Source organism: Lonchura striata, chromosome 1 (assembly GCF_046129695.1).
Source record: "Lonchura striata isolate bLonStr1 chromosome 1, bLonStr1.mat, whole genome shotgun sequence".
Lineage (NCBI taxonomy): Eukaryota > Metazoa > Chordata > Aves > Passeriformes > Estrildidae > Lonchura > Lonchura striata.
The window spans coordinates 127569349-127593707 of NC_134603.1; the positions used below are offsets into that span (position 1 = coordinate 127569349).

Here is a 24359-nt window from a genome sequence, read left to right on the forward strand (position 1 = left end):
TTATTTTCTAGTAGCACCAGCCTATGTGGAGTTTTCATTATCAACCCTTTCTTTACAGCTACAATAAAGGCCTTCCCTTTTGTAATAGTTATTTTCATGTGAAAGGTGGCAGATATTGTGCAGTGGTATCAGGATGTTAGTCAATATCTGGATTCACTTTCTCACAATGATGGAGGATTGCTTTATAGCCAATTGTTTTTATATGACAAAAATGCATATGTGTTTTGAAAGAAGACACCTTTCTACATTTTTTCCAGAATAACCAACTTGAAGAAAGCATTTCAACAAACTAAAGCCAAAAGACATTTAATGTAAGCAGTAAGAATGCTCCAAGTTAAATCACTCCATTACTCTGACACTGCGCTGCTGTAAATAGGTTCTAAAAAATCTGGTTACAAAGTCCAAATCTCAAGCAGTCAGGTGAAAATTAAAATGCATCTCTAGAAAACAACAAAAAAATCTTTGAGTGATGAAAATGCTCTTCAAGAAGAGAAACCAATGAAGTTCAATGACAAAATCCACCAAGAATAGGTATAAACTTTTTAAGTGCTCTAGTTTGGCATATCCAAATAGTACAGCATTTCTTGGATACTCAAATGAGTCAGACTTTCTCTGAGAGGCAACACTCTTCACCTTCCAGAAACAGAGTCAGATTCATTGTGTTTTACTGTTCCCTTTCAGAATCAGGTTTGGAAAGCAAATCCACAACTCTGATTGGGAATTTCAACATTTGTGTGGGTGGATGGGTTTGTTTAACCACAAGCCCAAAGAGACAATGTATTTTTAATACAATAGAAAAACTTTAATTATTCCATACAATCCACTGATCTATCTTCTGACTACTAAAACAAATTCACATTATGAGACATGAGAGTTTTAGAAGTGGTAATATTTTCAGTATTTTTGCATTGTTACACATTTACACTCCATTATAATCTACCATATTTATGAAACCAGATCCACCCAAAATTAAGCACTACAAAAACAATCATGAAAAAAGTCAAAATTGAAGCAGCAATGTGGTATTCTTGTAAGCTTCATTAACCCTCTCCATATGACAACTCCTTGGCTTTATTATTGTACTGCACAAAACACAAAGCCTGTGTAGACCAGGAAAATGAACTGTTCCTAAAGGCAGCCATGAGACCATCACTGTTGTCTTGACATACTGAGAATGGCTGGAGAGAAACTGAGGGCAACAGAACAGCAACTGGGAGAAGAAAACCCCTGTGTACATTTTATTAGACTTCAGCAGGCCTGAATGCTCTTATGGTGTTTCAGCACACAAGTAGGCTCTTACCCTGGATCTCCAGGTCTATGTCTGAGCCAGACACAGCTGCTGGCTAGGCACAGCAGCAGCTCCCAGAGCAGCTCCAGGAGAAGGTGCTGACCATGGATGCTGAAGATTCAGCTACACCTGAAGAGAAGCAGTTCTATAGCAAGTTCTTGACATCCCTCTGCTTTCAGTTTCTGCTCTTTCCCTTCAAAACTTCAATGTAATTCCTTCTTCAGAAGCACTCAGCTCGTGAAAGTCTGAAAGTGCTTTGATGGGCATGTGTTTCAACTTCTTTTTGCCTCCTCTGAGGAAATTAAGGAAGGATCTCTTTAGTAAAGGGTGACTGTATGAGAATCTACTTCTGTCTGCCTCCAGATTTCCATTCCACCTGGCTCAGGTGCTGTATTCCTCCTTGGCAGAGGCCCTTTAATACTCTTCCCCTTTTCTTCCTGTAGACTTGTCTTTCAGACTACAGCAAATGCCTACCCTGCCAGCAGCAGCAATTGAGTGAAGAATGAATGAAGAAAAAGTGCAGTGCAGATCTGCAATCAGTATGATTAGAAACAAATGGGACATTGTGTGCCTTGCGTGTTTAGATGTCTACTGTTTCAGCTGATGCACCACTTCTTTCACAGGCAGCAAGAGGGACCACCCTTTCCTTCAGCTCAGGCAACACTTTCTACATGGATAACACACGATTCTAACTTGAATTCTTTGTTTTCAGAAAACAAACTACCAGAAAGCATTTTTTTTGTTGCTGTTTTTCTTTCTTTTTTTTTTACATGTCATTCAATCTCTCATGAAATCAAGACTGTTATCTGGATGACACAGAAATATACACTGCTGAGTCATTACAACAATGACTTTACACCATCTAAAAAAAATAGCTGTACAACAGCTTTCCAGACGTCAAGTTTCTTGTATCAGAGATGACAGACACTGATTGTGCAAATACCAAACCTCATTCACTTGTCAAGGGACAAAAGTTTCAAGTTAATCAGATGCAGATTACATTCTCCTGGTTTTCTTCATTCATTTTTCTCATAATGGCAATATTCATTAACATTGTTTTTATTCTCAATAAAATTCTAAAGCTAACAAAAAAACAAAACAAACAGGAAAAGGGGGAGGGGTGAAGACTACAGTAGTCATTAACATACACTTATGTGCACTACAGAAAATAACATCTCTAGCTTCTATTTTTACCTTAACAGGAAAGTGGGAAACAAAAAGGTTTACTAGAGTACATCTTAAAACCTAAGTAAATCATACCCAACCATCCACCATAAATTTTTATCATTTTAATGAGGATTCATGTGAATTTTTGTAATCAATGAATACAGCAGAAAATACCTCTAGGGGCTTTTTTTTTACAGCAGATAACCCAGTAGTGCTATAAAACTCATTGTATAGAGTTTACCATAACAATTAACAAAGACTTAAACAGCAGTTCAACTCTGCCCAGCTACTGAATGCACCCATCTACTTTAAGATAGAGATTCTTAGAAGAAAAACATCAGAAATTAAATATGAAAACTACACATTTCTTACAGGACTTGTGTTTTATTTTGAGTACATGTAGAATACCTATTTATGGAGAAATACCAACTATGAAGAATCAGTATTTTTAAGTAGAGGGTGCAGAAAAAAGATTTAGTCCTTTATAAACTTATCAAATAAATGCACTAGGGTTTGCACGGGGATCCTTTTGGTTCCTGTATCTGTAAGTCAGCCAGACTCCCAGAATCTGAAAATAAAAACCAAAGATATTATTAAGCAGAGGTCTCCATCCCATCTTCTAGTTTTACAAAATTTCTTTTAAACACAAAATCATGACAAAGAATTTTCAGTTTAGGATACAAGTTTCGGATATTTTGCTGCTGCTAAAATTGTACAACCACACTCCACCTTTCTTAATTAGAAAAAAGAATGCACCCCTCTCTCTGAATAAAATCATACCCTAGCAACAGACAGAAAAAACAAAACAAAAACCACAAAACTTATCAACAACAAAAACCAAACCCATATTCACAATGCAATAAAAATTTCCCGTTGTTACAATGGAAGTTAAATTATTCTTCTCCCCTTCCCAAATGATACTCAAAGCTGCTTTTAATATAATGATAAAAAAAAATTCTCAAAATTGTTTCACTTTACCATTACCTCTTAACTATACAGCTATTCTTGTGCATTTTCAAATCTTGTCATTCCCCCCAGCTACCTTCCCCCCCCCCAGCACTTTCACATTTTTAGCTGAGATGGCTGAGATCAGTGTGATTTGGTTTAAGTTGCTGTATCTCTCTTCTTGCTGTCATATGTACAAACCTTCTCAAAATTGCACTAAGCAGCAGGAAGAGGACTTTCAGATGCTCTACTCTGTGACTAGAAAAGACCTGCTCTGAGGATTTTTATACTCCAATCAATAAAGCAAGTTATGCATCATCATGGTACTAAAGCAAAGAGCCAACAAACATTCTTAATTTTAACCTACTGTTTAAAATACAGCTTACTCCTCATGCAACTCTATCTTTGCATTATAGGTGGCACAAAACAAAAAAAATCTCAAAGACCTTGTGTGCTAGAGTGGGGAATAGGCGGGAAGAAGAGGGAACAAGGTAAAGCAACAGCACTCTTTTAGTACTGCTGGAGAATGGTACACTTGAACAGCTAACTTTCTGAAAAGCTTAAACTTTACAGCACCACATTTTAATGCTGAGGTTTTTGTCTAAATAACGAAGCTGCAAGCAAAGCTTTCCTTCTGACACAGGTCTGTCAGCAAGGTCATAGCTTTGAAAAAGTGGGCCTTATTCATGATCTGATTCCTGAGATTGGATTGAGGCTTCCTGTAACAAACCCCCTAAAACAGTGTTTCACAAAACAAAGCTTTAGAAGTGGGAAGAAAGCACTTAATTTTCCAACTACCCACTCACCTCTGTGAAACTGAAGAAGAGTCCTATCCCGCCAACAAATCTCAGCACCATTCCAGAATATTCTTCCATTATCGGTGCACATGGTCTACAGTGGAGAGTTCTAAGACAATCCTGTAGCAGATAAGAGAATTGCTCTCCATTTGCTGATGACACTTTCTTGTTTGAAAGCATCTAGTTTGCTCCAGAAGAGACTGCTACCCATAGACAAAACTACAGGATTTTTAAAAGACTCCAAGAGCCCAAGTGTATATACAAATGACAATGTTGCAGTCATGCTGGCATGGTAGCGTGGAGGAAGATTTTAGAAAGGCCTTGGGAATGGTAAACTGAGGGAAAGGATACATTCATGTATGCCCCATTGTTTTAGAAAGGCTTTGGGAATGAGAAACTGAGGGAAAAGATACATTTATGTATGCTCCACTGTTTCGGGAAAGTCCCGCTTCAGCATTCCTCTGTAGACCCCCTTCTCCCCACCCCTGAGCAGTTCCCATTGGACCTGGCCCCTGGGGTGGTTCTGATGTGCCTTAGCTGAACACTGTCTCTATTGTTTAAGACCTTATCTCTTAATTTTGCTGTATAAAACTGTATCTGGGCAATAGCCCAGGGCCTTTGGTCACTGCAATGCTTCAGGCAATACAATCTCTCTGGACAAGCATACCATTGGTCTCTCTTGGTCTCTTTATCTCGAACCCTTGCGGCGACTGAGGCAGCGCCGCAGCTCGGACCGTGCTAACCCAGACGCTGCCTGGTGAACCCAGGGCAGCGGGACCGCGGAAAACCCCGGCCCCTGGAGGGGACAGCTAGCCGGAGGGTCCCGGGGGGCCGGGGAGGGACGGGGGACAGCGGCGAGTAACCCCCGAGAGCAAAGTGGCGGTCGAAAGAGAAGCAACAAGTGGCGCACCAACGTTGGGCTTTGCACTGGTCTGAGCAAGCCTGCCGCAGCCGTCGTGGACAGTGCACTGGCTAGGAGCTTTTCCAGACACCGCAGTGTCACCGCGAGCTGCAGAGCGGGGAGCGGTGTGAATAAATCGCTACGCAGGCTGTCGGCTCTGCGGGGAGAAGCTCTGGGATCACGCTGGTGGTGTGAGGCACTTGCCTCTCCACACAGCCCAGCAGGACTGTTGCCGTGGAGACAGACGCCGATTTCTGTCCGGCGAGGTCGTCACGGGTCGGACGGCACCTCTCCACACCCGGGAGACCGCCCGGGGTTCGGGAACCGTTGCTGCAGTGGTGTCTAAAGGACGGCGGTGGGTGAGTCTCGGTACTGGGGGGCAGGGGCCCGGCCAGGAGACACCGGCTCCTGTGTGCCCGTGGGGGGACACGCCAGCGCGCAGGCGTGACGGGAGTCTCCGTCGTAGCTTTAGAACTTTGGGTTTGCTGCAGTAATTGGTTGAGATTTGCTGTGAAGCCAGCCATGGGTGTTAGGCTGACTACACAGCAGAAAGAGATTTATAAACAAGTTCAGGAGCCCCTGCTGAGTGCAGGTGTCAAATTTCCTAAGAGCCTTGTAAAAGAGTTTGTCAGATGGTTATCAGTAAGTATTCCGGAGATAACAGAGCAAGTAGTGAGAGAAAGACGATTTTGGAAGCGTGTTGGTGCAGTGCTGAGTGAAAGGACAAAGGCAGGAGATCCCTCAGTGAAAGAAGGTTTTATGAGAATGTTTTTGGTCGTTTACGATGTTGTGAAAGAGAGTGCGGACACTCAGGGCGCCCAGGGAGCAGAAAAGCGCCCTGTCGCGTCCCCGGTGCCCCCCCGCACCCCCTGCGGTGAGAAAACTAACTGTGCAGATGTAGATTTAGTTTCTAACCCTTCTCCGCCTCCTGCTTTCGCTCCCGCAGCTGAAAATCCATGCTTTGCACCCCCCATTCCCCCTCCCGTGCAGCCCCCACAAGATGGAGGTGGCCACGCGGTTTTCCCTTCTCCATCCCCGCATTCCCTGCTCCCTGTGCCAGCCCAGAACATGCCCCCAGCCCTCGCATTCCCCCCTCCGCCTGTCCCTGACCCCAACCCCTCCTCCCTTGCGGCGGTTCAGCCCACATTCCAGCCCCCGGTCCAGCCCTCAGCTCCTCCTCTCGCAGTTCCATCACCACCCCCTGTCCCTGTCCCTGTTCCTGCCCCGCTCCACGCAGCCCCGCCGGCTGCGGCCACTCCCTCACAAGCCGGCCCTCCTCCTCCTCCCTCTCCCTCTCCCGGTTTCCCTGGCAACGGCAGCGCCCAGGCTGTCAGCCGGGAAGTGCTCAGAGAGACCGAGCCTGCGTTCTTAGCCCCCGTGATTTATAATGCCAGGGGACAGAACGCCAAATGGGAGCCCCTTTCGTATGATAGTATTAGGGAACTTTGCAAAACGAAGCGTGAGTTTGGGGAAAGAAGTGAATTTTTTAAGAGCATTTTGAAAGCTACGATATGCTCCAAGACATTTGTCCCCGCTGATTTGAAGTGTCTTTTCAGTTGCTTGCTCCCTCAGTCTGAGTTTAGATTGTGGGAAAGAACGTGGAAAAGACTTGCAGCAGATCTCCTCCCAGAGATTCTGCAAAGTCCAAGCCTTTCCACAGATATAGAGGATGAGGAAATCACTTTAGAACATCTAGTGGGTGAAGGTGATTGGAGCCAAGCTGAAAAGCAAGCAGCAGGCATTCCCAAAGCAGTGTTAGACCTGTCCAGGGATGCAGCAGAACGTGCATTTTTTAATATGCCTTCTAAAGACCCTATTGTCTCATATACCGCTTTAAAGCAGTCTGTTTCAGAACCATTCATGGATTTTGTGGATCGAGTGCGAGCCTCTGTGGAAAAAAGGGTGCAAAATCCAGAGCTCCAAGACCAACTTACATTAGAACTGGTCACCACAAATGCAAATGAAGCCTGTCAGCGAATCATCCTAGCTCTTCCATCATCGCCTCCCCCCACACTCGATCAGCTCATCAAGGAGTGCACCAGGAAAGCTATGCTGATGACAGAGGACTCAGTGATAAAACCACGGGAAAGGGTGGTTGCTTCAGGAGCAGCAACCCCCAGGACTCCAGGATCTGAAGGGCCTCCTCGACAAGGGGGGAAGGCGGGAGGGGGGAGAATCATTTTCCTTTATACTGGCAGAGCAAAATGTATCTTTTTCAGAGTTAGTTCACTTTGTTGTATGATTTTATCTCTCTTTCAGACTAGCAGAATGTCAATTTCCACATTCCTGCTCATCGTTTGGTTCCAGGGAATGGTCATCTACCCTTCCACGGTGGATGCATGGATTGTTCCACAGCCCAAGAAAAATGTGTGGGTCACGCTAGCCCAAGCCTTGCAACAGGATCATATGTGTTTGTCCACTGCCTCAGCAGAAAATCCGATGTCCACATGTTTAATAGGGGTTCCAAGTAAGGGGGATGAGTTTCCAATTGATCTGGTCCGTTTGCAAAAGCAGGTGAACGAAAATAAAATACCTAAAGGTGCAGGACAAGTTGAAGCACAAGTGCGAAATCCCCTCATTTTGTGGCAAGGGTGGGTTTCACATTTGCCCACTGCTGAGGGGGAGCCCCAGGAATTAGAACTCCTAGGCTCTGCAAAAGCTGAATTTTGCATTCAATTTGATTTTTCCCCAACCAAAGAAGTAAAATTATATGAGCATGTCAAACAGTACAAGGTAGAATTCAGAGCAGGTCAATGGTGCACAGCTGTCTACAAGCTGAAATTTACATTCACCACTGATTTCCGTCCACACAAGCTGGACAAGGGAATGTTTCTTATCTGTGGGGACAGAGCGTACCCAGGAATCCCATCTCGTCTTATTGGAGGTCCATGTACTTTTGGGCATCTGACCCTTGCTTCCCCCAACATGACCCAAATTCCAATTGGGCAAGCAAAAAGTGGGAAAAAAATTACTAAGCGGAGTGCAAGCCAATTTGATGAACATTGTGATGCAGAAATTTATCATTGGGCAAAATCCAAAAGAGTTGCTGTCTCTGTGTTTTTACCATGGGTTGCAGCAGCCAAAGCATTGAGTGAATTAGGCAATCTAGAATGCTGGGTGACCAAGCAGGCAAATTTAACATCAGCAGCCCTGAGTGACCTCCTAGAAGACGAGGAAATAACCAGAAAGGCTACCCTCCAAAATAGGGCAGCTATTGATTTCCTGCTGTTGGCACATGGTCATGGATGTAAAGAATTTGATGGGTTGTGTTGTTTTGATCTGTCATCTAAAGGACAGAGTGTCCACTCGTCCATTCAGGAAATGAGAAGCCTCATTGGGAATGTGAAGCAAGAAAATGAGGATTGGTTTAAAAATCTGTTCAAAGACTGGGACCTTTCTGGGTGGGCAGTGTCTCTTTTAAAAGACATCTTTTACTTTCTAGTTGCATTGTTTTTAGTTCTGTTAGCATTTGGAATTCTGAAGCGGATCGTCTCCAAGGTCATCACCTCGAAGCCGAAGGCTTCTGCGCCGGTTTTCATCGCTGCTGCCGCCACGGAAAGCGATTGGTGGGAAGACGACAAGCAGAAAGACACTGCAGTTTAAGAGCCACAGTTTACCTTCTCCCAAGGTATCGTTCATCTTAGTAATTGAAAAGCGGGGAATTGTTGCAGTCATGCTGGCATGGTAGCGTGGAGGAAGATTTTAGAAAGGCCTTGGGAATGGTAAACTGAGGGAAAGGATACATTCATGTATGCCCCATTGTTTTAGAAAGGCTTTGGGAATGAGAAACTGAGGGAAAAGATACATTTATGTATGCTCCACTGTTTCGGGAAAGTCCCGCTTCAGCATTCCTCTGTAGACCCCCTTCTCCCCACCCCTGAGCAGTTCCCATTGGACCTGGCCCCTGGGGTGGTTCTGATGTGCCTTAGCTGAACACTGTCTCTATTGTTTAAGACCTTATCTCTTAATTTTGCTGTATAAAACTGTATCTGGGCAATAGCCCAGGGCCTTTGGTCACTGCAATGCTTCAGGCAATACAATCTCTCTGGACAAGCATACCATTGGTCTCTCTTGGTCTCTTTATCTCGAACCCTTGCGGCGACTGAGGCAGCGCCGCAGCTCGGACCGTGCTAACCCAGACGCTGCCTGGTGAACCCAGGGCAGCGGGACCGCGGAAAACCCCGGCCCCTGGAGGGGACAGCTAGCCGGAGGGTCCCGGGGGGCCGGGGAGGGACGGGGGACAGCGGCGAGTAACCCCCGAGAGCAAAGTGGCGGTCGAAAGAGAAGCAACATGACAATAGAGTACAAACTTTGCAGGGTGCCCTGTAATTGTCTTTCCAGTAAGTTAAGAGCTTAGTATCACTCTAACAACTACATTACACATCTGTTAAATTCTGCTTGCTGTAACTATGGAAACATTTTTGAACAAATGCAATGTGAAAAAGTTATGGGTTTTCACACTTGAAGAACTTACAGCGGCACAGGTTTCATTCGGGTAAAATACTCTGAATCCACAACAATTCAGATTTCTCTCAATATCTGTTCTTGCACTGTTGGTGTTACTCCATCCCACCTCTAGAAGTTCACTCTAGAAGGCATAAGCAAATACGTATATTACATTAATTGAACTGTTTTACACTACAAGCCAATATACAAAATCTAGTTGATAATGCCCTAACTAAAGCCTTCAGATCTTGATGCTTAACAGGAGAATATAAATATATTAAAGAATGACTGGAGTGCCCAAAGAGGCTGCGTAGCTAATGAAAGAACAGCAGCTCACAGCAACATTCATGGGTATAATTTCTTTCCTTCGTTTTTGCTAAACCAGACAAGATCTTTAGTAAAGGGACATGTAACTAATCTAGCTGGGACTGCCCATGCTATACACAAAAAGCACCCTCGCATGCAAAACTTATTTAGTCACAGCACCCTCACCCACTTCTTATGCAGTGAGAACTGGTCTCCATAACACAGGGAAGACTGTTCTACTTTCACACAACTGCCTAATGTAGTTATGACCTTTCCAGTTCCACAAGAACATTTCAATGACTTTAACTGACACCATGATTACTGTGTATTTCATCAGCTTATCTGAAATTGCTGAACATGAGATATATTCATAATATCATGCTGCTAGACCTGTGACCATAAACTAGAAAGGAAACTTAAAAACAAATCAATTAAAAAAAAAAAAAAAAGAGTAATTTTAGGACCCAAATGTACTCCTTTCTAGCTACCAGAGCCAAGCATTGACCAAGGTCTATCTCGTCTTTAAATAAATGGGACGATGCTGATTTTCTTAAAACATGCTCTCCCCATTTTATGGAGGACTATATACAAATACATGTGCCTGTGTACATACATATTTATAGTGTTATGCTATAGATTAACTTTTCTTACCTGCTGTTCCTCATTTAGTGCCAAACAGGCACAGGAGACAGAAAACTGGACAATAAAGACTAGCAGAAGAATAATCATGTACTGGAAACAATCAATAGTTAAGGATGTACTCTCAAATTAGTTTTGCTTTTATAACATATACACCTAATGGTATTACTTATTTCACTGGGTAACAGTAAGTTCTTTAAAACAAAACAACTATGGAAGCAATTTTCAAATAGATATGGAAAAGATGACCTAAATAATGTTCCCAAAACCCACTCACCATGTATTACCTCTTTTTGGCTACTACTATACATAGATGATACTTCCTTGTTAGGTATTTCTTGCCTAGCAAGAAAACATGAGCAGGGAAGTCAATAAAAAGAGCTTTGAGAGCAATATCTCCAGCCATTTTCTCCAGCTTTAGGGACTCATGTAATTTCAATATACTTCACTTAAATAAAGTAGTAGAGAAAATATTTTTCTGGGTATTCCATATTCAGATTACATTTTTTCAATTACAGAGTCCTGTAATTAATTACAAAAGATAACTTTAATGGAGATTTAAAAAAAAAAAGGTAAGAGTTACTCTTGGAACACAACCTCACACACTTTTGTACTACTGCATCTGAAGATGGTATAAAACAAAAAGAATAAACTATGATACTAAATATTGTGTTTTGAAAGTTGAGGAGTATTTTCAAAATTTGGCTGCTATGTTCAGAGGCAGATATTTCACACAGTTTAGCTGTTTGTAAAGTGGAGGTCAGCTTTTATTCACAGACCACAGAAGTTAAACATTAATAGTTCACCTACTTTAGCCCCGTATAGGGCTGAACACACAGTATGAGGCACCTGTGACACAGTCAGCTACCATAAAAAGATCTCAAAGAATTAAAATACTCTTAAAAAGAGATGTGAATACTTCTATCTTCACAGCACAAACAATGGAGGGAAAAAAGGAAACTGAAATAAAGTTAAATGGGAAGGAAGTCTAATTTAGACTGCACTGACCAAAGTAAGACTGTGAATTTCTGTTCCATTTCTGAAGCACCTCCTCCAGCAGTCTCAGCTGACATAGGAGGTTGTTTACATGGTTCAAACCACACTGCAATCAATGCAATGCATCAGAAGGATACAAAGAATAGCAATACTTGATGATGTTTCACTGCACCAATCAATCCAACTAAGGCAATAAAGAAGAGGAAGACTCCCACTGCAATTACCACTCCAACAACTCTGAAACTAGAGATGAGGCCGAAGCCAATTCCCCATGCTGCAATTCCAATCAGCAGCAGGCTCACCAGCTGGAGGGAAGAGAAAACACAAAGTTAGACTGCATATTAAAACAGGCTCCCACACACAGGTAATTTTTTTACATTAAAGTTGTTTTTAAAAAGGTACAATTTTTCTTTCTGGTGCAAAGAGAAGTAGCACAACCCTAAACAAACCAATCCTCCACATCATTGTGTAAGTAATTTCAGTTCCAGATGTTTTAAGGCATACATATTCTTCCACACTGTCAATGTGGAACTGTTACAACTCAAACTACCTATAAGTCAAGCAAGCCATGTTGTACTATCAGTGACTGAGTAGACACTAAACTGTAGATCATAACATAGCTGACAAATAAGATAATAATCATCAGCTTTAATTCAGAATGAAGTAAGAACCAAAATTTCAGATCTTTTGTTAGACTGTGGCAGTATATTTAAAGAAAACAGAATATACAGCTGCACAGCTCTGAATGTGTAAAAAAGGGCACTTCACCAAAACTTACTGTAATCAACTGTATTAACTCATTAAAGAAGTTTCTACATACTTAATAATGTAACACAACAGTTAACATGGTCACACAAAAATATATTTCAGATCTGAATTTCAAGGACTTTAGGCAGTCAAACAATAAAGGCATCCTGTCTCCTCCACATATTGCTTCAAGAAAATAGCTCTACTATTAAGTGAATCCTATTTCAATACCCAAAATGCTTATGCTGTTTCCTTCCTTTTAAACATGGTATTTAGGGAAGGCAGGCAGGAATCTGTCCCAGTTATTTCACAGATTTATTGTTTATATGGGCAGGAAGCTCCAGCCTTTCCTGTTTCCACACCAAAAAAACACAACCCCAAGAAAAAAGAAATTCCAACATGAAAAGCTGCAGAGAAATCTGTAATGAAGTCCAGCAGGAGGGAAGCAGCAAAGCCAATCCAGATGTCCAAGGCACAAGATGCCCAAGACTCTCTAGTTTGAAACAGACCTATGTGTAACATTACTCATTACATTCTCTGTTAAATTACACCAATTCAATATAAGTTTTAACTTTCCAAAAGTTCTCACCAAAAAACACTCTGCTTTATAGCTATTTTTAAAGAATCCAAACCAACAATATAAAACAGTAGGCACTTAATCTAGTTCAACTACTTGGCTTTGTTTAACAACAGGTATAGAGCAAGCACTTACACTTGCTCACCATGTCTATTCAAACAAGGCACAATTTCATGAAGCACATTTTACTGTTTACCCAGAGGCAGGAAGAATTAAAAAAGAAAAAAAAAAAGGTAATTTCCAACTTAAAACTTTAGTATACTTACCCTACAGCTGGGAAATCTTGTTGGTATTAATGCCAAATACATCTATATATTCTTTTCGTTTAAATACATTTTAGAGGACTACCTATGCAATGCAGCTTTTGAAACATGGAAATCTAAGATAACATCAAGAAAGCTAGTAAAATAACTAGAGATGCTCATCAAGATCTAAACACAGCAGGTAGATTTTTTTTTTGTGTTCACACAGGAATACATCTCAAAAAACTTTTTACCAAAAGCCAGTAATCCACACAAGAAATTCAAGACCCTGCAAGAATAAAAGCAGGATATTTGTCATACCTACACTTCTCTTTTAACACCTAAAGATACAAAAAACAATATAAAATTCAAAGGAATTTTTCAGTACCAGCAGAGTTTAGGATGCTTTCACATTTGTCCTTGTTTCTCTTAAACAAAAAGCCTAAATTTCCACATTCATTTAAAACCAAAACAACAGGACAAGGTGTCAGGAATCAAAATTACAGAGAAAACCGAAGAAAAAAAATAAAACAACTTGGCTCTTACATAAATTTTCTGAATCCATGCTGCACAAATCTATAAACTTCCCAATACCAGTACATTAATAATTAGCCTGGCTAATCAGACAGCTTATTGCAAGACCTACCTTTTTTGATCTATGCCCACTCACTTTATTTCACTGTCTCATTCCACTGGATTTATTTTTCCATGTAAGTACCAGAAGCAAGTAACTAAAGAAACCCCATAGCCCAATTTCCAATCAAGGAGTGCTGTTTGACATCCCATGCTCTGCATCATCTTCTAAATACTGAACTCACACTTCCATAGGTCTTTAAAAGAAGAAAATCTCACAAGCAATGACAAAGCTCAATTTATTTCACAAAGAACAGATGAAACTTTGTTCCTAATAGTTTTCACCAATACTTTTCTGTCTGAGGGCAAATCTTTCACCAATCTGCCTCCAGGATACCGAAATACCTGTTTGTTCAGCTCTTTGTTCAAAAGCATTAGATGAAATTAGTTTGTTCTTTAAAGACTGAAATCTAAACAAGAGACAAAATCCGTGCCTCTAAGACCTCCTGGATAAACACAGTCTGTGAGGTGCAGCATACCAGTTGCTTCTTGGTGCCATTACTGATCTCATCTTACATTAATCTGATGATACAGGCATAAAATTATCTGCATGACACCAAAAGTGTCCTGACATCCCAGCACAAAAAGCTTTTCTGGTAGAAACACCCACATTTGCAATCTAGAAAAGGTCTGGTTTTCAATCAAGTGGGGAAAATAAGCCTCTTTGATTCTAAACCCATTACCGAACCATTCAAGTTTAGAGCTATCAATCTCATTTTCAAGTGTTACCTCTGAAATACCAAGGTTCTGTTGTTTTCTTCCATTTGACAAAATTGTCCATTGTCCAATTCCTTAAAACATCTGGAAATTCAGTGTGATCACAGTGGCTCTGGCTGACATATTATATGAAAATTGTGTATCTAGTCAGGCAGATCCACGATTTGGATCAAAATCATTACTGGTCATTCCTTTCTTGCCACCTGAAATTGTGGAAAATTGACTGGTTCAAAACTGAAATGGTTTTTCAGATTTATTAATCACTCCAGAAAGTGATTTAGTATTAAGTTTATGTCTCCTCCACATGTTTACTGAAAGATGAAATTATGGTTATTCCTTCATATTCAGGTTTGGCATAGACTATCTCTATACAGTTTTTTAGTGTCATAATGCATAAAAAAGTAAAGCAAATGCACACTACTACAAAAAGGAAAAATAACAAGCTGTTTCAAGAAGAGTTTTTTCAAGTCTGTAAAACAATAGAAGGCTCATAGTGCTATGTAGTGTTTAGCCACTGGAAATGACTACTCAACAGTGTTTATTCCAATGTTTTGAGATGAAATTATTTAAATGCAATATATCTAAAATTGAAGCTGCTATGGCTTTACAGTATAATGTACTTGAAACAAAATTAGTGACCCTCACCCACTTCAAATTAGTAACATGTACATTATAAACGTACAAGCTTTACCTACATGCAAAAAGGTCAAGTATTTCTGTTAAATGAAGGAAAAAGGACTCTCTACAGAGCTTCTGAATGTCACATTTTATTTAACTGAGACCACATTTCACGGCAGCAGAAGCCTCCCAAAGTAAACAATGTCATCCTTGGAAGACTGAATTATCTGTGAAATTTCGTTTTACCTATTTGAATTTACTTAGACAAAGCTAGCTTTAGTTTGTAACACTTAAAAATGTTTGCTTGACATATCTAGCAGAAATATCTGAAATCACAGGCCAGTTTTTATTGATTAGGGCTAATCCAATTTCCCACAGGAGAAATGGCCTGTTAGAGCTAGTCCTTGCCCTGGGCAGGAGCCTTGTTCCTCCTTGGCCAGATCAGGCCTGGGGCACAGGCTGTATCTATATTTTTGTAGGTTATTTTGCTTTAATAAAGGCTGTTCCTGCACTGATGCTGGCTGCATGACTGAATGGCCACAGGCCACACTGCTGAACTTGAAGAGCAGTAATTGATGGCTCAGCATCCAGCTGGTAGCAGGTAAGCACCACCAAAAAGGCTGGAGCCAATATCACACAGTATCTTCTTCAACAACCTGAATATAACACAAAATGAATTCTCAGAAAATATGTGGATGATACTGAACAAGGAGGAGTGGCTGACTCTCCAAAAAGAGATTTAACTCAGATATACCTTGAAAAACTTGAGGAATAAGCCAACCTTAGTAACCTTGCAAAATTGTGCTCCTGGGTGCTTCAGTGGAACCTGGGATCAAACCAGTTGAACAGCAGCCTTAATGAGACAGATAGGGAGATCAAATTGTTTGTCAGGTTGAACACAAGCCAGGAGTCAGTTCCACTGCAAACAGGGAAACCAAGAGTGCAATCAAAGGAAACACAATGCTGGTGAGACTGAAGCTCAAATACTGTGTTCCATTTCAAGTCTCCCAGGCGGAAAAGGAATTTGAGAACCTGGCAGGAGTCAGTAAAATAGCATAGAGCCTTGATAATGAAAGGTTTGAGAAGAGGTGATGGAGCTGGGTTTCTTTAGTATGACAAAGAGGCTGCCTGGGTGTAAACACATAATAACTAAAGCTTGAAGGCACATTACATAAACATGGAAGCAAATTCTTCTGAATATCATAAGTAACAGCTTGGGAGCTTCAGACTGGACATTAGAAAACACACCTGCAAGGTGGTTTGGTGATGATCTTTGTTCTCAGGGGTGTCCAAGACTCTGCAGGCTAAGCCACAGACAGCAAGCTACTGTTACTCATAATCCTACTCATAATCCTACTCATGCCTACTCAGGAGCAGGCACCTGGACTGATAAGCCCCAAAAATGCCTTCCAACCAACACTCCCACATACCACAGCCAGCACTTTGATCATGGCACTCTCTCCACACCAAAATCAAAGTTTTAACAGGTAGATAAGATGTGGATTTAGCACTTATCAAGGACTATCTTCTCCACCAATTCAAACCCTAGCTACCTTAAGGGCATACACATAAATCTAGACTTAGCATAATTAAAAATATAAATTAGCAATTTTTAAATTAAGAAAATGCTTTACTAGAACAAACCTTTAGGTAGCACAAATTCGAGGTGAAGATGAGAGGTTTTTCCTATGAGATAAGAGTATTTCTACTTTGGAATAAAACAAATTGAAAAAAAAATTCAAGCTATTGTCAGTAGACAAAACATTACTCCAATGTCAGTACCTGTATAGGGAAAATTTTAGGGAAGATTTAAGTTCAAGATCAGTGGAAGAGATCAGACACCAGTTTAGGCAACTTCCCTTTTTTAATACACATACATATATTTGAACTTCAGAGCTGTTCCAAATATAACAGTTTCCCTAATAAATCTCCAAATTTGCTCTCTTATTTAAATCCAAGTTATCCTGTGCACATAGCTGTTCATTTCCCTCCTTCCTGTACTGGAAAAAAGGTATTTCTTTCCACAAGTGTCCCTTCTGTACTTATGTGCAAGTTTATAGTCTACACTAGAAAAAAGAAACAAAGATTTCAAACTATTTCCCTGTACAATACCATGAGAAACAATTCAAATGCTAAAACCACTTCCTCCTTCCTACAACAGTAAGCCACCAGCAAATCTGCTGTCTTGACTAAGTGGCAACTTTTTGGTATTTCAACTAGCTTGGACTGCTGGCCAGGAAGGAAGTCATATGCAGAAGATGGTATTCCCACTGCTTCCTTACCACCTCAGTACAAACAGGAGTGTATAAAAACTACACATCACAATTTAAATTTCACTAACTACTGACTCACCATTCCTAGGTAAAGAGATTATACAGCATTTATTCTTGTATCAGCAAGGGAAATATTTAGAGAATAGCTGTCAAAGTGAATTTGGAACAGGAACTGAAACCAGAGATTACACAAATTATGAAATACATCCTCCCTAACATCTCTGCCTGCATGCAAGTTCATATTCTACTACTTTTAAGGGTAGTTTAAAATTTAAATGTCAAATGGCGTGTATACTGAAGGTAGAGGTTTCCACTACTCTCCCATTCCACTTGGGCAACCATTTCTGCACAGCCGTAGGGAATCTAGAAAGACAATTCTGATTCCTGGCACTTAAATTAAAAACACGTTAAAACAACAGGCAGTACATAGTGGCGTAACCAAAACCTTTAGCAAGCTAAAATTAAGCTAAATTGGATTCTATCACAGCTGTAAGCTACTCAACTTAAGCAACTTTATTTCCTTACAGTACTACTTCAGCTTTACTGAGAGCAAAGGAAAGCTCTGGGTACCTCCAAAGGATTTCTAACAGAAAGCAAAATCTTCCACCTTTACGTGACTTACTTCAATGAGGGATCAGTAGTCTGATTACTGAACAGCCTTGAGACACATAGTGTGGAACAAGCAATTTATGTGAAAGGCAGCATTCCTGAATCCTATCACAAAAGCCTGTTCTTTCAGTTTCAGGCCTTGTAAAGAGTTATTCACTTTATTGGCCATGTAACAAACTATTTACACACTAAAATGTCAGATTTAACCCCTGCTTAATACTCTCTGGTCTTTGGAAATGGAAGCTTTCTGCTGTGCAGCAGGAGCAATTATGTTCTAAAATGTTTTTTTATTTGCGTGTTTATTCATTGGTTACAAATTGTTTTCACAAAGCCTGGCGAGCCCACAGATCCTTCTTCCACACATCATATCTGCTTCAACAAAAACAAGAGTACAAAGCCCCACAACTAATGATGTTAGCTACAAGGCTTCTACAGGGCATTTATAGGAGTTCTCAATAATCGTTCTGGTTTTGAAGTGCCTACCTGTACCACCAGGATGGCTGAAAAAGACCAGCAGTATCAAAGCACACCATGTTCCATATACCCTCCTCCTCTGTGCCCTGTCATTCTCCTCTTTCCCTAAGGACAGGCTGCCTTCTTAGCTCTACATGCCAATGAGCACTCTGCACAGGACAGTGAAAAGCCAAAACCCTCTCCCAGCTGGCTTAGGACCCAGAACATGTCCTGATTCTGACCCACCACCACAAACTGCTGGCACTTTGGCTATAAACTGACAAACAGTATAGCCGAGGGCCTTTCCAAGCCCTGGAAAAAAAAAAACCTTAAAATATCTATCTGCACTTTTGCTGTAGTCTTAAGCGTGAGCGCAGAAACCTTCCCAAAACACCTATGAAAATAAAAAGGCCACAAGACTGACAAGACCAACACCAGCTTCCTTGACCAATACCTGGGAGCTTCTGTACCAATTTTATTTACATGTCAAGACTAGAGAGTCCAGCTTATACTGCCATCTTCAAAATGTTCTTGAGAACAACAGAAATGGCTCTAAGGCAGCCTGTCCCATTTGCTGAGCATCCAGTCATGACAATGAGGGAGCCCAGCACGGAACAGGCTGGTGCTGGGCAAACTCTTGATGCTGCACACCTAAATGCAGACCAGAGCCTGTTAGACAGGGCAAGCAGTGAGTATTTTATCTTCTTTATCTTACAGTTGAAAACAAACTTAGGACAAACCAAAATGGAGCTGCACTCAGAGACTGCAGGCTCACTCATCAATGTAAAAGAAATTGCCACTTCAGGCAAGATCTGTACTTGTCTAACTTCTCTCTGCTTGTACCTGGCTCTGTGCAGCCACTACGCCAGTCAGGAAATATCAGAGAACACGAAGACACATTCCCTTTCCAGAGGGAAACCCTGATGTTCGCCCTGCCTCTAACACCAAGTTTCCCCTATGCAACAAAAAGATTAAGCAGACAGACTTGCGTGGAAGATGCAACATTCCTCTGCATCAGGAACTCTGAAAGTAAGACAAACATTATTATAAAATACATTAGTAATTGAAAATCCTCTTAACATCTTCAAGGCCAGGTTGGATGAGGCTTTGAACAACCCGGTCTAGTGGTAGGTGTCCCTTTACATGGTAGAGGGGGTTGGACTATCACGATTTTGAAGGTCCCTTCAACCTAAATTATCCTATGATACCAAGCACACACTGTCCAAATCTGAGAAGTTCTATACTTATCTTTGCATATTTCCATAATACAGGGAAAGAAAGTTTGATAAAGAGGGCAGAAAGCCCAAATGCAACTTCAATAATTACAGCACCCAGAGAACAAGAGAAAGTGATAGGAAAAGCAAAACAAACAAGCCCAAAAAACTCTTTTCAAACACAATGCTTTGAAAATGGATGCAAAAACCATTCAATAATCAGTCAAAAAAAAGAGGTTCAGAGAACGACATAATATAAAAAGTGAACTATTTTGGTACAGTACTTTCTAGTCTTACAAGTCAATGTGGAGGCTTTTATCGAATAAGCTTTGTGCTACTAAAAAAATACACACTTCTAATGGAAAAGGTACTGTATGTTTTAACTGAAATCAAATAGCTGCTCTAGGTGTAAGAAAACATAAAGCCTGCTCATCAAAATATGAGATGTTTACATGCTGCCAACAAACATTTTTGCTGCAGCAATAATTAAGTAGCTGCTTGGGTGACAAAACCAACCACAACACCCAAATGAACAATCAGTACTCTTTGTTTTATTTGAACATTTAATCTCATGGCTCACCTACCACTTCAACCTTTCACCATTAGTTAGGAACTTCCTCTCCAAAAATCAGATATGAGCAAAGACACTGAATATTTCCTTGGAAGCTTAAGTTTTAAGCTACAAACACACCACTGAATTTGGATTAATTCTGTGGACAGGCACTTTAAACAGTTTGTATAGATTTGTCATTTGATGGGAAATATAAATATGACTGACTAAATAAAAACTAAATAGGCCACATACACAAAATTAGTATTTTAAAGGTTCTTGTATTCAGTTCCTCCATGTAAGGCTTTATTCTGACAATACACATCATCATGCACTCAGAGTCAATAAATAGTCTCAATTATTTTTTTCTACTCTTCCTCTACCCATATGAACCACACTGAAGTCAGCAAGACTCAGCATAGATGCCAAAATTACTCATATAAAATAGACTGGAAAATAGGATCAGGGCCTAAGGACACTAGCGTAGTTGGGAGAAAACCCAAAACTCACCAGCAAAGTAAAATCTGAAAAGAACATTAAGTGAGCAATTGGGTTAGTAGGTTTCTGGCTTTTTGTCTTAAACCAGTAACTGATTTATTACTGATATTTTTCTTGGTGTACTATTACAAAAAATCAAAAAAGGCAGTACTAAATTTTTTTTTAATTCACCTAAAATATAATATTTTATCTCAGAGTGTTTTAATGAAAGGCAGAATGTAAATTGAAACCTCCAATATACAGTTTTCAGGAGTTAATTCATGTCATATAGACACATCAGTGCTGGCTACAAAAACATCCAAGAAGTGTCACCTATCCCTTCTTACCACCACTACTCGCTTCTAACCATTTATTAGTGAATCAACACTATTTTAAAGAGACAATCATTAAATTATTGCTCTGATTGTCTTCTGTATTATTTTTCCAGCTGGGAGAAAATAAGTCCATCATTCACTGTGCTGCTTCAATACTTTATTTCAGGTTTCTGTCTAACCAAGGAACAGAAAAGCCTCACACACTTTACTAATCAAATCTACCAGGCCAACTAAGCACTTTTAAGTGTTATTTCTCCAACTATGAATTTAAAAGCATTAAGTCTTGTAACTTGTCTATAATTAATAAACAATACTAACAATAACAACTGGATATTCTTGTAACTATCATTTAAAGAAGTCATTCCTTCCCTTTAGCAAAAAGGTATGTTTTGCATAGGTCAAGTGACAGAAGACAAAGTGACACCCACAAAGTAAAGTCTACTCAAGCAGACATCAGAGCAGAGATTAAAGTTGTAAATACACTGTACACATACCAAAGACAAAACTACAGAAGTCCAAAAGTTCAACCCACCCTTGCTAAGGCCAAATATGCCCAAAAGACCTACCAGACTCATTACACCTGGTTAATATATGGCTATATGACTGTAAAATTAATGATGGAGTCATTAGAAAAAAAAAGCCTGCTGTCCACATGACATTACAGTATTATTTGTGCATCCATCTGAGAATGATCCAGATTTCTCTCACTCTTCCATCACTCAAGGAATAATAGCAATAATGACAAAAGAAGTCTTGCATTAACTGAAAAGCAAAATCTATCTATAACACACCCATAACCCATCTTGTGGCACAGGAAAATCTCATTAAAAGTTGACCACAATGATCTTCTGGGATCCCTTTCAAGCTCAGCTATTTTATGATTGGCTCCATCATGACACTCTACATCCATTAAACTTACCTTCAGCTACAGATACCAAACACCTATCTGCTCCTCTCCCCGTTCTGGCTGGGTACAGCCCAACAACATGACACATCACAGGGATCCAGGCTGACTTTCACAGTGGGTAGGCTGGGCTGCCTAAGCATGCTCCAGACTTTTTCAGGGACATATTTTACTCCTCAAGCTCCTCCAAGGATGGAGATGAAGTAATAGTGCAGCCTCTCCTACAAAAAGGTTTCTCTTCTAGTCTTTTCTGAGGAAAGGAGGGGTTGAGTCACCTTGTACACCCAAGAACATCCACCAATTCTGGTTTCAGCATAGGTGCTTCCACGTCCTTTTGTGCTCCATACTGGTGAGTGCCATCAGGTCCAGTGACTACCAGCTACTCTTTGTTCTGATGAACAGCATTAGACCTGCTTGTTCTCCAGTCTTGTTGTCAGCCCAGATGGGGCAGTGCTTTTGGAAAAGCACAGTTACAACTGCCCACAAGCACTGGCTGACCCCAATTCCAGTCTGCTGAAAGTCACTCCCAAGCACAGTTGTTAAACTTGAAATATTAGAGGACATCCTACCTCTCCAGATGTCCTGTGAGAGGAAGTCATTACACTTACTCCCATTTCTTGTTATTTCTGAGCTCTTAAAAATAGATAGCGAGGAAAAAAATTCCTGTAGCTACACTACAATTGGAGATTTTTTCCTTCTCTGCTGAAAACAAGCCCTCCAACATGCTGGAACAGAATAAGGCACCTGTCTGGACCTCCCCAGCAAAGTAATTTATTTCAGTTTAACATCTTACTTCCCCCCCCCCCCCCGGCTCCGTATCTTCCCACCACCCCAGGCACTCAGTAACTCCCTGGTGCACCCCAGGGAACACCGGGGGTGCTGGGGGCTTCGTCACTGACCGGCCTGCACTTATGTGGGCGCTGATGCCTGGCTGAGCGATGACAAAACCAACGCCTCCCTGCTTCACGCCCGAATTGGTGCAGCGCCCTTTCCAGACGGAGAAGAAGGGCACCGGCGGGCCGGCCCCGGGGCCGCTCCCTGCGGGAGGCGAGCCAGCCGCCGCCCCGGGCGGGCAGCGCTCCCGGGCCTCCCTGGATTTTGATCCCGAGCAGCCACGTCCGCGCGGCGACAAAGCCCGGCCTAAGCGCTGTCACCCCCGCACCCCTCCCAGCCCGGCCTCCCCAGCCGGAGCCGCGACCCCCGCGGCACATCCCGCCGCGCCACCTCCCCAGCCCAGCCCAGCCCAGGCCAGGCAGCGGCGAGAGCGGCGGGACGAGGCAGAGCCCGCGGCGGCGGGCGGGCCGGGCACGCACCGTGTAGAGCAGGTTGAGGGCGCACAGGCAGTTCTTGGAGCAGGCGAAGCCCCCGCACGCCATGGCCGCTGCGCCGCCGCCCCGCGCGGCAGCCGCTCCGCCAGGAGGCCGCGGCCCCGCCCCCGGCGCGCGCGGGTGCGGCCGCAGCAGGTGAGCGGCGCCCGCTGATTGGCCGCCGCGGGGCGCAAAGGTAAATGTATGCAAATGAGGGCTATGACGTCGGCGCAGTCACCCGCTATCCGGCGGCTCGCGCTGCGCGGGCGCGGTCCCCGTTGCTGTGACGACACCAGCCCCGGTCCCGGTTCCCGGTTCCCCGTTGCTGTGACATCACGAGCCCCGGTTCCCGTTGCTGTGACGACACGAGCCCGCTGCCCGTTCCCCGCTGCCCGTTCCCCGCTGCCCGGTCCCCGCTGCCCGGTCCCCGCTGCCCGGTCCCCGCTGCCGTGAGTGCGCCATCCCGGGCCTCGCGCCCGCCCCGCGGCGCCGTTCCGTTCCCCTCAGGAGCGGCGGCGCCTCGCCGGTGACGGCGCACCCCTGTCATCCGTGGCCTGTGTAATCCCAAGGAAAACATCCAGCGATTTACGTGTACGGCCGTGAGAGTATTCGGAGTGCTGGTACTTCTACCAGCCCGGCAAGGCACCATCAAGTCCAACTGTCAACCCAGCACTGCTGCTGTCATCTTATTTCTATTCTTAACATATTTTATTTATCTATTTCTTTTTTTTTACTAAATCATCTTTCTACTGAACCTCCTTACATATTTGTATATTTCCTTAGTTTGAGGGTTAAATATTTTCAATTACAATTATTCTGCTTTACAAAACCTTCCACCTATATAGATATTTCCTGTTATTCAGTACCTAGTTTTTATTAAGTGTTCCTTTTTGACTTGAATGGTGTCCTGGTTCACTCCAACCATCCAAAATCCTATCTTCACAGACTCCGTGGGCTGCAGCCTGCTGAGTGATGCTTTATAATAAATATAACAGATCTAATATCTGCCAGGTATTCCCGTATGGATATGTGTTGTGGGATTCGTGTCCAAGATAGTTTCTTGTCTTTTTTGCTGGGCTTCACAAAGAGACAAGGACATGCTTGTTCCACCCTCGGGATGTCCATAAGGGTACATGACACATTAGTTTTACTGTATCAGGTTTTGGTTTCAGAGAACTTCAGTTCATAGTAAGCAAAGGAAGCTGTGTCTACTTTCTG

At 42.1% G+C, this 24359-nt stretch overlaps 1 protein-coding gene across 1 annotated transcript; it reads right to left on the reverse strand.

Annotated features, from left to right (window-relative positions):
• Positions 1 to 871: 871 nt before the first annotated feature.
• Positions 872 to 23267, reverse strand: TSPAN13 (tetraspanin 13). Its single transcript, XM_021538304.3, has 6 exons — positions 23148 to 23267; positions 11623 to 11790; positions 10502 to 10582; positions 9573 to 9686; positions 4207 to 4317; positions 872 to 3023 (listed from the first exon to the last, which is right to left on the reverse strand). The coding sequence occupies exons 1-6, from the start codon at positions 23208 to 23210 to the stop codon at positions 2949 to 2951; spliced, it is 612 nt and encodes a 203-aa protein (XP_021393979.1). The 5' UTR covers positions 23211 to 23267; the 3' UTR covers positions 872 to 2948.
• Positions 23268 to 24359: the final 1092 nt, after the last annotated feature.